The 15759-nt window shown below is 39.5% G+C and overlaps 1 protein-coding gene across 1 annotated transcript; it reads left to right on the top strand.

The window, feature by feature from the left end:
• The first annotated feature begins 6038 nt into the window (after positions 1–6038).
• Positions 6039–7726, top strand: LOC148128941 (endogenous retrovirus group K member 5 Gag polyprotein-like). Its single transcript, XM_087948409.1, is given in 2 exon segments — positions 6039–7104; positions 7106–7726. Coding segments are annotated over 2 exon segments (1173 nt in total). The 5' UTR covers positions 6039–6255; the 3' UTR covers positions 7430–7726.
• Positions 7727–15759: the final 8033 nt, after the last annotated feature.

A 15759-nucleotide genomic window follows, 5' to 3' on the forward strand; every position in this document is an offset into this window, starting at 1 on the left:
CCTCTCTCAGAGTTACATGAAGAAGGAAAAAAAGCAACACAAACTAGGCAAGATAAGAGCTGGAGGATGTCCACAGATAACATACTGGGAAGGATGCCAAACTAAGAGAGGAACTATAAACTAGAGATATTTACACAATTTGTTTCCAATGTTTGCCAGTACGCAGGTCCAAACTCTTATTCAGTTGTCACACCTGCAGCCCATGAAGAGGATCAAGGCCCTCTTCTCCCAAGGAGACCACATCTCTCCCTTATCCTCTCCTCCCTGCGTGCCCTAGGATGGATAAGGGGATGGGCCTGGGTCCTCCTCTGACTGCTCAGCTGACCTCTGCCCCTCCCCAGCCTCCTCCACAACCTCTGAAGCCACACTTCCACTCCCTGTCAGCTGTTTCTCCTCTCCTTCAGAGTCAGTCTCCACCAGGGGCATGACACAAGTGCTTTTCATGCCGAGACTGCAAGCAGGTGAAGAAAGTATGGCAGAGAGGCTGAAAAGGAGAACCGCTCGCTAGATTGTCACAAGGTAAATGACCTAGTGTGGCAGGATAGGGGGAAGAGCAATTGTAGGAACTTCAGGGGAGGGAGCATGAGGTATCTCAGTGGGTTGGGGGAAGCTTTGGATGGTCTGAAGCAGGCATTCTGTCAGTTAAAGAACTTCAACTCAAGGGGTCTAGGAAGGGAATCCTTTTATAATTCATTATTTATTTAGTTCTCTTTTCACATCATACATATTTTGTGAACAGTGTAATGACTGGGTCAATGACCTTTTAAAACAATGCTAACAATGATAATACATTGTCCTTCCCCAGGCAATGTTATAAATAAGTATGTATAATCCTAATCTTCCAACTTCAACAATACTATTTTCTGTTTATAGTTTTTTTTCATTAATTCATTTAAGCATAAATAACATTTCTTTTCACCATGTATTTATTATCCCCTATTAAGTCTCTTATATTTAATATTTTAAAAATTACTCAATATTCTACCATAATTTCAATATCCCAAAATTTAGAACTACCAATCTGACCAAATATTAACAAAATTTAGTCAATCCCTGGATTATATATCAAAATCCCCACAATTTCTAATTCTTAAAAGTTTTAAGTTCACAATGTATTTTAACACACAGTTATTATTAATAATACAATTAAATTAACATAATTCTAAACTTCCACCTTCTATCCTTAGCTTACTTTTAAATATAATAAATTCTATTATCTATTAGTGTATATGCTACTATTTTCCCTATTTATGTTTTCTACTTTTCCATTTTATTGATATAGTTTATCGCTACCCATCATCGCTTAATCTTTTTGGAGTTCCATCATTTATTAACTTTTTAATCACCTTTTTCTTTCTCTCACTTGGAACCTTATAACTTTTTAAAAAAGTTTTTATACCCACTGAGTATTCCTTTATCTCTTTCTGTTGTATCCTTTGAACAACTATCCATAAGTCTTTTTTTTTTTTTTTGAAGACATTTTTAGGTTTTTTCTCTAAACTTTTTTTTAAAGAAATCTCTTTTTTTCTTTGTTCTATTATAAACTTTTAAGGATTTATCTATTTGATTCCTACTTATCAATCCTTTCTCTTCCTTATCAATTATTAATTATTATCAATTATTAATCAATGCATTACCTTCCACCTAGAGTCTAACAACTTACTCTTCAATAATCAATTTGGTTTCAGAAAAAAATTGTCCTGCAACTTCTACACTGCAAAAACATATGGACTACACTTCTCAACCAGGGTAAAGCAATATATGTAATTTACACTGACTTCTGCAAAGCATTTGACTCAATAGTACATGACAAACTACTATTAAAATTAAATTCTTACGGCATTTCTGGATCCCTTCACAAGTGGATTACTGCCTTCCTGACAAACAGGCAATAAATAGTAACAATAGGAAACGCCCTATCAAACCCTGCACTAGTTATCAGCAGTATCTCACAAGGGAGCGTTCTAGGACCCACACTCTTTACAGTCTATATAAATGACCTTTGTGATCACCTTATTAGCAACTGCATCCTCTTCGCTGATGTTGTAAAACTATTCAACACCACTGTCAATGCTACAGTTCTTCAAAAATATCTTGATTATATGTCTGAATGGTCTAACAATTGGCAACTCCAAATATCTACCAACAAGTGGTCTGTTCTACACATTGGTAAAAAAAAATCTATATACCAAATACAATCTAGGCGGATATGACCTTGTTGATGACCCTCACTTTGTCAAGGACCTTGGAGTTCTCATATCGAATGATCTAAGCACCAAAGCTCACTGCAACAGTATTGCCAAAAAGGCTTTAAGAGTTGTAAATTTAATTTTACGAAGCTTCTCCTCTGGTAATACTGTTTTGCTAATAAGGGCATTCAAAACCTTTGCTAGACCAACACTTGAATTCAGCTCTGCTGTCTGGAATCCGCACTGTATATCAGACATAAATACAATTGAGCGAGTCTAGAAGTATTTTACCAGAAGAGTACTACATTCCTCTGTTCACAACAGAATACCCTACAGCACCAGACTTGAGATTCTTGGCTTATACAACTTTGAATTATGCCGACTAAGATTAGATTTAAGCATAGTACATAAAAATCATATGTTACAACATCTTACCAGTTAATGAATATTTCATCTTTAACAACAACACTAGAGCGCACAACAGATATAAACAAAATGTAAACCACTCCAAACTCGATTGCAGGAAGTACGATTTCAGCAAGAGTGGTCAATGTCTGGAACTCACTACCTGATTCTGTTGTCACCTGCTCAAACCCTCACTCCTTTACCCTCAAACTAACCTCTATTGACCTCACCCCATTCCTAAGGTCTGTAGGGGGCGTGCATAAGTGCACAATTGTACCTACAGTTCCTGTCCTATTGTCCCCAATTATTAGTTCCTATTTCTTGTATTTAAACTTATGTTTATTCTTGTTTTTGTTATATTGTAAGCTTTTGACAAATTAATAAATAAAATAAAATTATAAATTATCTGTCTTCTTGTATCTCATTTTGATTTTTCTCTTCCACTGCTTCTAATTTCTTATCTATTTTCTGAGTATCTTGTTCATCTTTTCCCCCAGTTGTTGAGAGACTTCTACACTCAGTTCTTTATCTTTAGACAATCCCTTTGTCTCTTTATTGTTCCTTATAGTTTCATGCATGTTTTTAAGCATCAAAATTATTTCTTCATATCCCTGTATTATCCCTGGTAATCCATTTTATTACAATTTAGTAAAAAATTACTCAATATACCTCTATAGTTCCAACGTCTCAATATTTAAACATTTCCAGAGCCAGTTATTAGTAAAATTTAATCAATCGCATAGGTATACTTCCAAATCCCCTAAGATTCTAATTTTTAAAATTCTTTAGTATTTTATAGTCTTTTGATTTTCCAATTATTTGTCTTCCCACTTGTCCAAATTTTAAAGTCTTATTTACTTTTCCTTCTTTTCTCTTTTCTTCTATCACTTTTCTTCTTTTGCCTCATATAATGTTATGTCAAATGGTATTAGTAGTCCAAATCCAAATTAATCCAATATGTTTTCTCCAGTTTTTCAAGTCCTCAATCCAATAACCAGGTTCAATAGAATTTAGTTATTTGCAATTTAATTCGTCTTAAAAATCTTAAGAGAGGGATGAAACTCACTCAGTAGTTCAAAATATCCAAATTGCCTTCTTATACAAAGAGGTCGGGCTGCCTTAGGAAGAGAATCTTCTCTGCTGTTTTCCCCAGGCCCTGAAGATGAGGTACGTTCCTGCTGTTGGCCTTCCAAAAAGGAACTAAAACATGGCTCTGCAGCCTTGCAATGGGGAACCCAAAAGATCAGTCATAGGGTTGGTTAGTGCCATTAGAGCCCTCGCTTTGCCTTTGTCAAAAAAAATTAACATGTTTAATTATTTTTGCCTCCTTAAAAAATTAGTAATTTTTTAAAAATTTAATTCTAATATTTTAAATTTTAAAATATATTATATACTGTTTTATATTTCAATATTTTACCGTGTACTGCCAAGAGTTCCTCTTTGAGAGGCAGTTTAGAAATGTGAAATAAATAAACACAAATGCTGGAAATGTGAACAATATGAAGGGAAATGTAATCAAGTTTGGTGGGCATGTAAAAAGCTTACAAATGAATTCAAATACATACATTGTTTCAGAGGCAATTAAAATTTAATATTAAATTGAAGCCAGAATTTTTATTTTTGGGAAATTGCTATTGTTGGATAAACAATTAGAAAAAAAATTATGGAAGATTATTTCAATTAATTGATTACTGCAATGAGATTATTATATGCACAAGTATGTAAAGATTCAGCACTACTCACTATGGAGAAATGGCTGGTAAAATAGACACAACTTGCTGAACTGGGCAAACTAACTTCTTTGATCAGAAAAAGGGTATTTGCATTTATTGGAGACTAAAAAGTCTGTGGAGGATTTTTTGCTTGAAAATGAAACAAAAAGTGTCATGGTTTTGAGCAGGAGTTCCCAGCCCTCAGTTGGCACACTGGTACTGATCCACAACCTCTTGAGAACCAGGCTATGCAAGCAGCAGCAAGTGCGTGAAGCTTCATTTGTACATGCACCACATGCGTGTGCAAAACTATCTCCTCCCCCCCACCAACACTGATTCATGGAACTGGAAAGGTTGGGGCTGCTGATTTTGAGGATTAAAAAGAATGAGTCATAAGTCAATAAGAGAGTCTTGATACTAAAATCAATCGGGTGGTTGTTTAAAACAGTTTAAAATGGTTCCACTTTTAGAAGAACTGAAAATGGAACTTAAAAAGTACAAAGAAGATGCACAAGAAGAGAGAGGTTCTTTTGCTTCGTATTTCAGTTTTTAGAAATGGAGATTTGGAATTATGAGAAACAAGAAATGCCTGCAGAACAAGAAGATTGCGACAAAGAAGAAGCCATCTTTAATGAACAAGTAATCTTCGGTGGGGGGAAAAAAAGGAAAGGGGGGAAAGAGAATGGAAAGTTTAAGATTGGGAAAAACAACTCAAAAAAAATAGAGTGAAAAATAAGTATAAAATCAGAAAGCAACAGAAGAGGGAAGTGCAGAAGAGAGAATTAGAAGTAGGAAGACAAGGGGGTAAAAAGGGGAGGGAGAAGATGAGAGGGAAGAAAGAAAGGAAAAGAAGTTATAAAGGACAGAAACAAAATATAGAGAAACAGGGCCTATTTAGAGATAATGGGTGAAAATTTAATGGAAAAAGGGATTCTGCAAAGGTACATAAGATAGTATTGTTATATTAGAAACAGAAATAATTTTAGAAAATATGAAACAATGTATGATTAAAATGTTTGATAAAATAGCTATTCAGTTGAATGCTTGTCAATAAATAAATGTAACAAAATGAATATTTAATGATTTACAAAACATATGTGAAGAGAAATAAGGGAAAAATTAATTATGGAGATTATATGTTGCAGTAATAAATCAGCTTCAATAGTTTTGGTACATACCAGGCCTCAAGGCCTCAAGGCCTCACGTAGGCTGAAAGCGTACCAGGAACAAAAAACATCAATCAACAACACGTCATCATGGGGTATAACTGGACTGCAAACGCTGATTTGCTACTTTGTACCTTTTAAACTGACCATGTAACTGTAATTGGATGCTGCTATGTGTCCACTAATATTTCTGCTCATGTAACATAATGATTGGATAGAATTCACCGCTTATGACATATCACTATGTGTTTTTAATAAAAGAGCTTCCCAAACTCGTGATCGGGGCAGCTCACCCAAGATAGAGCCGGCCTGGTGTTTTTCTTGATGCATTCGACCACCCAGTGAGAAGCCTTCCTAATGCGGAGCAAAGCCGCATCTGGTTACCCCGACGTGATCCGTTAAAAGAAATGGGTGCGTCTGTCTTCGACTGCTTATCTCACCCGGCCGAATGAGCCAGTTGCAACCCAGGGACGCCGTTTCGTGTCACGGATCCCTCCCCAGGAATCTTCTGCAAAGAAGACATCCTCCCTTCAGGTGAGTATGGGAAAGTTCTCCAAAGCGCAGATAGCACATTTGCAGGAATTAGGAGAATTAACGAAGAGCTCAATTCTTATTCTTAGGAATCAGGGCAAAACGCTCCCAGTTCCAACTAAGAAGGACCTTATTACCCTTTTGACTTACATTTACACACAATGTCCGGCTTATCCAGAGAAAGGGTCCTTGAAAGTCTCCACATGGCAACGTTTGGGTGACTGTTTTCATGATAACTCCAGGGCTCCGCCAATGATTCTGACCACATGGAGAATAGTCATGGAATGTTTAAAAATCCATGGTTTAGCACTGACCAAAGCCCCCTCCCCTAAGGAGGGTCCTCCTCCCTATACAGCTGAAACCAAGACCAAGGACGCTCTCCCGTTAGAAGCTTCCTCCCCCACTGCTCCTAAACCCATAAATCCTCCTAACTCAAATTCAGCGGAGGATCAAACACCCATGGGAGCGATTGCACAAACCATGGCGCAGGGACGCAGGGAGGGCTCTCTTACCCTGGAGGAGCTCTCTCTCTGTCCTGTTGAATATATAGGGGATGGAGCCGGAAATTTGGTGCCTAGACTTGAACCTTTACCCATGAAATTAATCAGAGATTTAAAACAAGCCGTGGCCATGTACGGCATCCAGGCACCATATGTCAGAGGCTTCATTAACACCATCAGCACCTCCTTTTTCATGTTACCCCAAGATTGGAAAGATCTTTTCCGTATGATACTGACTGGACCACAGTATGTTGTTTGGGAGTCAGACTTTCGCGCCGAAGCTGAGAAATTTGCCCGCGATCGTGGCGCGGCCGCGAGAGCGGATCAAATCTTCGGTGCGGGGCGATATATGGACTTAGCAGCTCAGATGGCACTCCCACAATGTATTCTTGCCTTTATCAGTATCATAGCGGTCAAAGCCCTTGACAAAGTCGATGATCCTACCTCTGGCATCGTAGGATCCTTTTCAAAAATTACTCAAGGCTCACATCAGCCTTATGCTGAGTTCATAGAAGAACTTCAGAAGGCCATTCAGAGGCAAATCTCGAATGAAGAAGCCCGTAAAGAGCTTCTGTTAAAACTGGCCGTTGAAAATGCAAATGAGCGATTGCAAGAGGATTCTGCAGCCTCTATCTGCCCGAGGGGGGCCTTCCCTCTCGGACTATCTAAAGGCTTGCAGAATCGTGGGAACTGTCTCCTACAATATGGAGCATCTGGCCATGGCCTTGCAGCAAGCGAATTCTCAAAACAGGCCGGCCGGCAACTGTTTCAATTGTGGGAAGCCAGGCCACTTTAAAGCACAATGTAGAGCCAGGGACAATACACAAAACAACACCAAGCCTAAAACAATATGCCCAAGGTGCAAGAAGGGATACCACTGGGCAAACCAGTGTCGCAGCAGCACTCCTCAGCCACAGGGAAACTAGAGGAGGGGCGATCAGCCAGCCCCGCTCCCAAGGCTGACTCCATATCTTTCCAGCTAATTGCCTCAGAAGATATGGAGATTGACATTCCAGGCACTGTTTACTTTCTCCCCACATGCCTGAAAACGATCCCTCCTGCCATGACGCCCCTCATAATTTATCCCATCCGAGACCTCATGGCAAGGGGAATCATTGCTTCTCCGTTTCTGAGAGATTCCAATGACTTTTCATCAGTGGCCATGGCAGTAATTGGAAATACTCCCACAAAATTTAGCAAGGGAGAATTAGTAGCAACCGCTGTTCTGGTGCCTGTTAAAACAGCTGATGCGTGGGCATTTACTGTCCATCAAACAGTGGAACAAGCCAGGCCTGTGTTACAATTCACAATCTGTAACAAAGTCTTTTCGGGTCTCTTAGATACTGGAGCTGACGTAAGTGTCATCCGAACGGCTGAGTGGCCGGACAATTGGCCTTTGGAAACTGCCCCAGCCGTTCGGGGAGTGGGAGTTCAGCACGCCCACCGTAGCAAACACTGGCTACCGGTGAGTTCCTCTGATATTTCTCGCACTGCCTACCTCCAACCCTTGGTTCTTCCACTACATACTAACCTGTGGGGCCGTGATCTTATGTCTCAACTTAACGCAAAACTCATTATTGATTAATGGAATCTTTTGCTAGAACTCCACTGCGGCTACAATTAAAAACCACAGAACCTGTTTGGGTAGACCAATGGCCCCTCACAATAGACAAACTAGAGGCCCTGCAATCACTTGTTCAGGACCAAATTGTCAAAGGGCACGTTGAACCATCTGTCAGCCCATATAACACTCCCATTTTTGTCATAAAGAAAAAGTCAGGAAAATGAAGGCTCTTACAGGATCTAAGAGCCGTGAACACAATAATAAAACCAATGGGGGCGCTACAATGTGGTCTTCCAAATCCCAACATCATCCCTGAGAAATTTGATCTCATGGTCATAGATTTAAAGGACTGCTTTTTTTCTATCCCCTTGCATGAACAAGATTGCGCCTTATTCGCTTTTACACTGCCTCGCTTAAACAACTCCTCTCCCTCCTCCCGCTTTCAGTGGAAAGTTCTACCTCAAGGTATGCTCAATAGCCCCACCATGTGTCAACACTATGTCAATAATGTCTTGCTACCCTATCGTTCTGCTTTTCCAAACTTTCTGGTGTATCATTACATGGACGATATCCTTGTTGCCGCTCCCGAGCCACCGGGTACGGTGTTCACTTCATTTTCCTTCCTGAAAGCCGTTCTTGCAAAGGGAGGTTTGCATATAGCACCTGAAAAAGTACAAGTACTAACTCCGTACGCATATCTGGGCTATAAAATGCTTTCAACTACTGCCTATCCTTCACTCCCCTCTCTGTCTCTACCTTCTCAACCCACTCTGGTTCAACTTCAGCAATATCTGGGTACCATAAACTGGTACCACTGATATTCTTTCTCCATTGTTTGAAGCCCTTACTTGGGGGAAAAAGCCTGCTGACATAATATCCTTGCAGCAACCTCAGCTTCAAGCAATAACTCAAATAGAAGAGAATATCCGAAAAATATGGGTAGACAGAGCTGCTGCCAATACTCCTCTAGATATGGTCATTTTAGCCACCCCGAGGCTTATGACCGCAGCAGTAACTCAAAAGGACCAAAAGCTCCATATCATAGAGTGGATCCATCTTTCCCATACGCCACGATGCTCCATCACTTCCAAATCAGCTCAATTGGCTCAATTGATCATAAAAGGCAGGAGCCGTGCAAAATTACTTATGGGAATAGATATCTCCACACTTTTTATCCATTTTTCGCTACAAATATGGGAATCTCTATTCCAAAACTCCCAGGAAATTCAGTTTGCCTTAGCCGACTGGCCTGGACTAGTTTCCTGCCACCCGCCCGCTGATCCACGTTTTCAAATCATTCGGACAATACCCATCTCTTTCTCCTCTCCCATCAGCAAAGGACCTTTGGTCAATGCCTTGACTATATTTGCTGATGGCAGTAGAGAACGAGGGGCATGCGCTTGAAAGGGATGGGGTGTGGCACACTAAAACCACCCCTGTGCAGACATCACCACAAAGGGCTGAGCTTGCTGCAACCATATTAGTCCTCCAGAATTTTAACGAACCCCTCAACTTGATCTTAGACAGCCTATATGTTACCCAAATAGTCTCTACTATTCACGATTCTTACCTCTCTCCCGTTATTGATAAAAACCTTCTTTCTCTTTTTGTTACATTGCAACACCTTATTGCACAGCATCAGCACCCCCTCTTTGTAGCACACATTCGCAGCCACCAACCCTTCCTGGAAATCCTCCAGGAAGGCAATGATGTGGCTGATCAAGCGGCTGCAGGTATCATGACCTCACACACATTAACTCCTTGGGAGAGCCATTCATACTTCCATCAAAACACTAAGGCTCTCATGAAACATTTCAACCTTACTATGGCAAGCCTCAGCCATTAGACAGCAGTGCCCCACCTGCAGTCAACAAGCCCATTCCATTCCCTTAGGGGTAAATCCCTGCGGGTTGAAAGCCTGTGAAATATGATAGATGGACGTTACTCAGTTTCCTCCGTTTGCCCCCTGGAAGTATCTGCATGTCACAATTGATACTTATTCAGGGTTCATAATGGCAACCCCGCAAAGAGGAGAAGCCTCCAAACATGTCATCAATCATTGCATTCGCACCTTTGCATCGTTGGGACGCCCAAATGAAATAAAAACAGATAATGGTCCTGCATACACTAGCACAGCTATGTCAGAATTTTGCACTAAGTGGCAAATTACCCACAAATTTGGGATTCCTTATAACAGTCAAGGACAAGCCTTGGTAGAGAGAACCAACTTAACACTAAAAACAGCGTTAGAACGACATTTGATCAAAGGGAAAAAACCCTTGGCCTCCCGGCGATGCAAGACACTCTTAATCTCTGTCTTTATACACTCAACTTCCTCAATCTCTCAGGCACCCCTGCTATGATGGCAGCGGAGCGACATTTTTCTCCCCCCCTTCCCCTGATTCTCCCAAACCACAGGTATACTACCACCAACTGCCAGACCCTACTTGGAAGGGCCCTGCTGGTCTCATCACCTGGGGTCGCGGCTACGCAGCTATCCATCTTCCAGATCGTGTCCTGTGGGTTCCTGGACGACACGTCAGACCATACCACCCCAAGGTAGAAAAATCACCACCTGCAGACATATCAACATGATTCGTCTCGTTGCCTTGCCGATCCTCTTCCTCCTTCTTGCCGCACATGCTTCCAAGGTCTCCATCCCGTCTCGAGTGACGTACTTTACGCCAGGCAACCCCCTCCTGCTGACCTGCACCGTGTCTGGGGACATCTTTCCCCCTTATCTCAGATGGTCGACACTCCCTCAGCCATGGCTCCATATCTCCAGCAATGCTTCTTTCCAGATCAACACCTCTGAACACCCTCCCCGGACTACACTCCTCATACTTCATCCTACTGCCACCGCCTATTATTGCTCCGGTCAACACCTCTATGATTCCATACGTAGCATCTATGACACCTGGACAGTCCTCAGACCCCGTTCACCTCATTGTCATCACAGACAATTTGCGAATCAGCCTGACATTCATGTTCAGCCCCCCCACCCTTTTCTACATCGGGTTAAGAGATCACAGAACTCCACCAGCGTGTCAGATGGCTGCGCCCCCTGCCTGACCAAAACCACACAAGCAGGCTTCACTCAACTAACTCTCATCTACCATACCCAACAACCACAGAAGTGCCTTCCTACCGGAAAAACTTGCCAAAAAAAACGGGACCATGTACCATCTATGCAAGATGAACTCAAAAACCATTTGCTACGATCCCAAGACAGCTGTACATCTCAACGTTACCTTATGGGCGGGACTTCCAAGAACCTCTGGCAGATCTGATCCTGAGGGGGAGGGAAAACTTTATTACCTAAATCACACCACTGTGTTCAAGGATGGTACTAACCCAATTGTTTTAACCTTTGATGTTTGTATTGCTTGTTCTAAACCAGGGGGATATTCATGCGGGTCGGCTGACTGGAAAACAACTTACGCCCACAACCATAAATATTTGTGTCCTACACCCATTAACTGGGCCATAAGGAACCCCAATCAGTGGATCCCTTGTGGAGGTTCCATCGAGTGCTCAGGTGTCTGTGATTATACCGGGGGAGGGTACTCAGGTTGCAATCATCTGTCACATTTCAAACAAATATCAGGGTCTACCACAGACAATAAGGTAGAAATCACCATCTCCAGACAACACCCTGCTTTGGATACTTATGGTATAGGGATTGATGGCACAGGATTGGATCCAAACACTTACATTACCATAAAAACCGAAATCATATATGAAGGTAAGGAAACATCGTTAGGTTGGTTGGTATATAATAATTTAAGGAAATTAGAAAAAGCCCCTGATACCAGTGTTATTGCAAAAAACTTGTTCATGGATATGGCAGAAAAATTGCAAAACAACTTGCCATAACCAATTGTTTTGTCTGTGGGGAACCACCACAGGAGAACAATGGCCATGGCAAGCCTTAGAAGCCTCACCAGCACTGTTCAACAACATGTCTTCTGTAGGAAACATAACAGCTAGAACAGTTTCCGATCCACTTATCTGGACAATTACCACCAATTTAATTGGTAGAAACTGCTTTTCCCGAAATGGGTCCACTCCAGTAGGACACCTCCTTTGCTTAGGTACATGGGATAACTCCTACCAGACTTGGACAGCACCTGACAATGCTACCACCACACCTGCCAAATTCAATACCTCCCTCCTCCCTTATCCCAATGACACAACATCTGCCCAAGACGGGTCCTATGGATATAGAACCCCCATATATATGATTAATAGAATCATTCGTTTACAAGCTGTTTTAGATTTAGCAGGCCAACAAATAGATAAGGCTCTAAACACTCTAGCGACTGCTACAGACAAATCACGCACAGCTGTCTACCAAAATCACTTAGCTTTAGATTACATACTAGCCAAAGAAGGAGGGGTATGTGGTAGGTTCAATCTCACGAATTGTTGTCTTCAAATTGATAAAGTTGGCAAAGTAGTAGCACAATTAACAACTGAGATGCAACAATTAACCTATAATCCTAATCAAGTATGGCAAGGTATTGATCTTAAAAATATTTTTAGCTCCTGGTTTCCAAAACTACCAGGATTACAAGCTCTAGTAGGTCTCATAGGTATGATTGCTGCAGGATGCGTTATTCTTCCATGTGTATTGCCATTTTATTCGCACTATCTCCAATAGTCTCTCCTTGTTAGATGAAAAGCGTGCCATTGCACAGGTTAATGCCCTCTGGGAAAAGGAACCTCTGTACAAAGTCATACCCTCAGAAGACCCTGACGCATACGCTCGCACATATTTTTTGCATGGGCAATGATGAAGATCCAGAAGAATTTCCTTCGTATAAAACTAAAACAGAGGAGATGCAGTAATAAATCAGCTTCAATAGTTTCGGTACATACCAGGCCTCAAGGCCTCAAGGCCTCACGTAGGCTGAAAGCGTACCAGGAACAAAAAACATCAATCAACAACACGTCATCATGGGGTATAACTGGACTGCAAACGCTGATTTGTTACTTTGTACCTTTTACACTGACCATGTAACTGTAATTGGATGCTGCTATGTGTCCACTAATATTTCTGCTCATGTAACATAATGATTGGATAGAATTCACCGCTTATGACGTATCACTATGTGTTTTTAATAAAAGAGCTTCCCAAACTCGTGATCGGGGCAGCTCACCCAAGATAGAGCCGGCCTGGTGTTTTTCTTGATGCATTCGACCACCCAGTGAGAAGCCTTCCTAATGCGGAGCAAAGCCGCAATATGTGTCTTTAAGGAAGTATGATATTTAATTGAAAAGAAATGTTAAAGATGTTAAGATTTTAATGATTATTAATGATAGAACTGAATTGGAATGGAATGAGGGTTTATAATTACATATATTTATAATTTTTTTCAAATAATATAGTGTGTATTATAAGAATGTACCAAGCAGAATTTGATTGGAAGTTATGTATTATGTATTATATTGAAGGTCATAACCTTAAGGTATATATTGAAGTTTAAATAAGAGTTGAATGGATGTAATTAAAAGATATAAAGGTGTCATACTCCAATTAGTAACTACAGGAGAAAATTTGTTTAATGAGAAAAGATAATATGAAATTGAAACAGAACAGACAAAAGTATAAATATAATTATTTGAATTGAGATGAGATAATCAAAATAAAATTGAGAAAATTAAAAGAGGGGAAAAACTATATAGAAAATGTAGAATAGTATAAGATATGGAATAGAACACAAAAAGGAACATGAAATTGAGTTTTGTGTCTCTATAAAGAAGTTCAACCCAGGACCATGCTATTTTCAAAAAAAGATGTTTTACTTGTATTTTGTATGTGTGAAAACCCAAATAAAACTTTATTTAAAAAAAAAAAGAGCCATGATGTAAATTCAAAGAGAGAAGTTAAAATATAATTGTATATATAACTGCTGTGAAGATTATTGGAAGCTACTTCTTTATACATTTATATATTACTTTATATATTTTCTCTTTTTCTCCCTTATTCTGTTATTGTGACTTTAACTTTTTCTGTTATTTGCTTTCCTTTTCATTTTCTCTGCCTAATTTAAAGTTTATCAGCTGTTATTATTGCTTTTAAAACTTTTGATAAAAATTATGTTTATTAAAATTACCTATGATTCTACAAATAGTCTTCAACTTACAGCCACAATTGAGCCCAAAATTTATGCTGCTAAGTGAGAAATTTGCCTGATTTATGACTTTTTTTGTCACATTTGTTAAGTAAATCACTGCAGTTATTAAATTAGTAACATGGTTGCTAAATGAATCTGATTTCTCCATTGACTTTGCTGTCAGAAGATTGCAAAAGGTGATCACATGACTTCAAGACATTGCAACCATCATAAATGTGAGTCAATTGTCAAATATCCAAATGTAAATTACATGACCATTAGGATGCTGCAACAGTCATAAGTTGGAAAATGGTCATAAGTCCTTTTTTCAGTGCTGTTGTAACTTCGAATGATCACTAAGTGAACTGTTGTAAGTCGAGGACTACCTCTACTTCAAACAGATTCATAAATATACTTGAACAGGTTTTTTAATGTTATTTTTAAGATTAAAAAGTAAAAAAAAAATCCCATCCAAGAATGCACAGAAGGATTTCAAATTAAACATAGGTATGAATTGTTTTATGAGATAATGGCAACTTCAAATCTCGACAAATAAATGTTCTGTCTTACATATTGGCAAAAAAAAATCAGAAAATAAAATACTAGCTAAATAGTCAAGACCTTGTTGAGGATCCAAACTTTGTCAAGGACCTTGGAGTACTCATCTCAAATGATCTAAGTGCTAGAGCCCACTGTAACTACATAGCCAAAAAGGCATTAAGAGTTGTTAATCTAATCCTACGTAGCTTCTTCTCTGGTAATATCACACTACTAACTAGAGCATAAAAAACATTTGCTAGACCTATACTTGAATACAGCTCATCAGTCTGGAATCCATATCATGTATCTGATATTAACACAATTGAAAAAGTCCAGAAATATTTGACAAGAAAAGTTCTCCGCTCCTCAACTCATTGCAGAATACCTTATGCACCAGACTTGAAATTCTACACCTAGAAAACCTAGAAATACGCCGCCTCCAGTCCGATCTAAAGATAGTATATAAAATCATACATTGCAATGTCCTACCTGCAAATGAATACTTCAGCTTTAATCATAGCAATATAAGAGCACACAATAGATACAAACTCAAGGTTAACTGCACCAAACTTGGCTGCAGAAAATACAACTTCAGCAACAGAGTGGTCAATGTTTAGAATACTCTGACTCTATGGTTTCTTCCCCAAACCCCAAAAACTTTAACCTTAGACTGTCTACTATTGACCTCACCCCCTTCCTAAGAGGCCTGTAGGGGGCGTGCATAAGCACACCAATCGTGCCTACCGTCCCTGTCCTATTGTTTTTTATTTTTCTTATAAGTATCTATCTCGTATTCAAAACTATATTTATTCTTATACCTGTATCTTGTAAGCGATTGACAAATCAAATAAATACTAAATACTAAAATATCGTATAACAATTTCAGTATTGTATCCATTGTATTACTAGTGTATGATAATTACAACTCTATCAATAATATGTGTAAAAATCATGATCCATATCTGAAAAATCTTTAAGGTGAATATCAATCCCCATAAGAGAACATTTGTTACTGAAATCTGCATTAAAATAA

Source organism: Notechis scutatus, chromosome Z (assembly GCF_049901735.1).
Source record: "Notechis scutatus isolate UNSWTSFEM ecotype Mainland chromosome Z, rNotScu1.2, whole genome shotgun sequence".
Taxonomy (NCBI): domain Eukaryota; kingdom Metazoa; phylum Chordata; class Lepidosauria; order Squamata; family Elapidae; genus Notechis; species Notechis scutatus.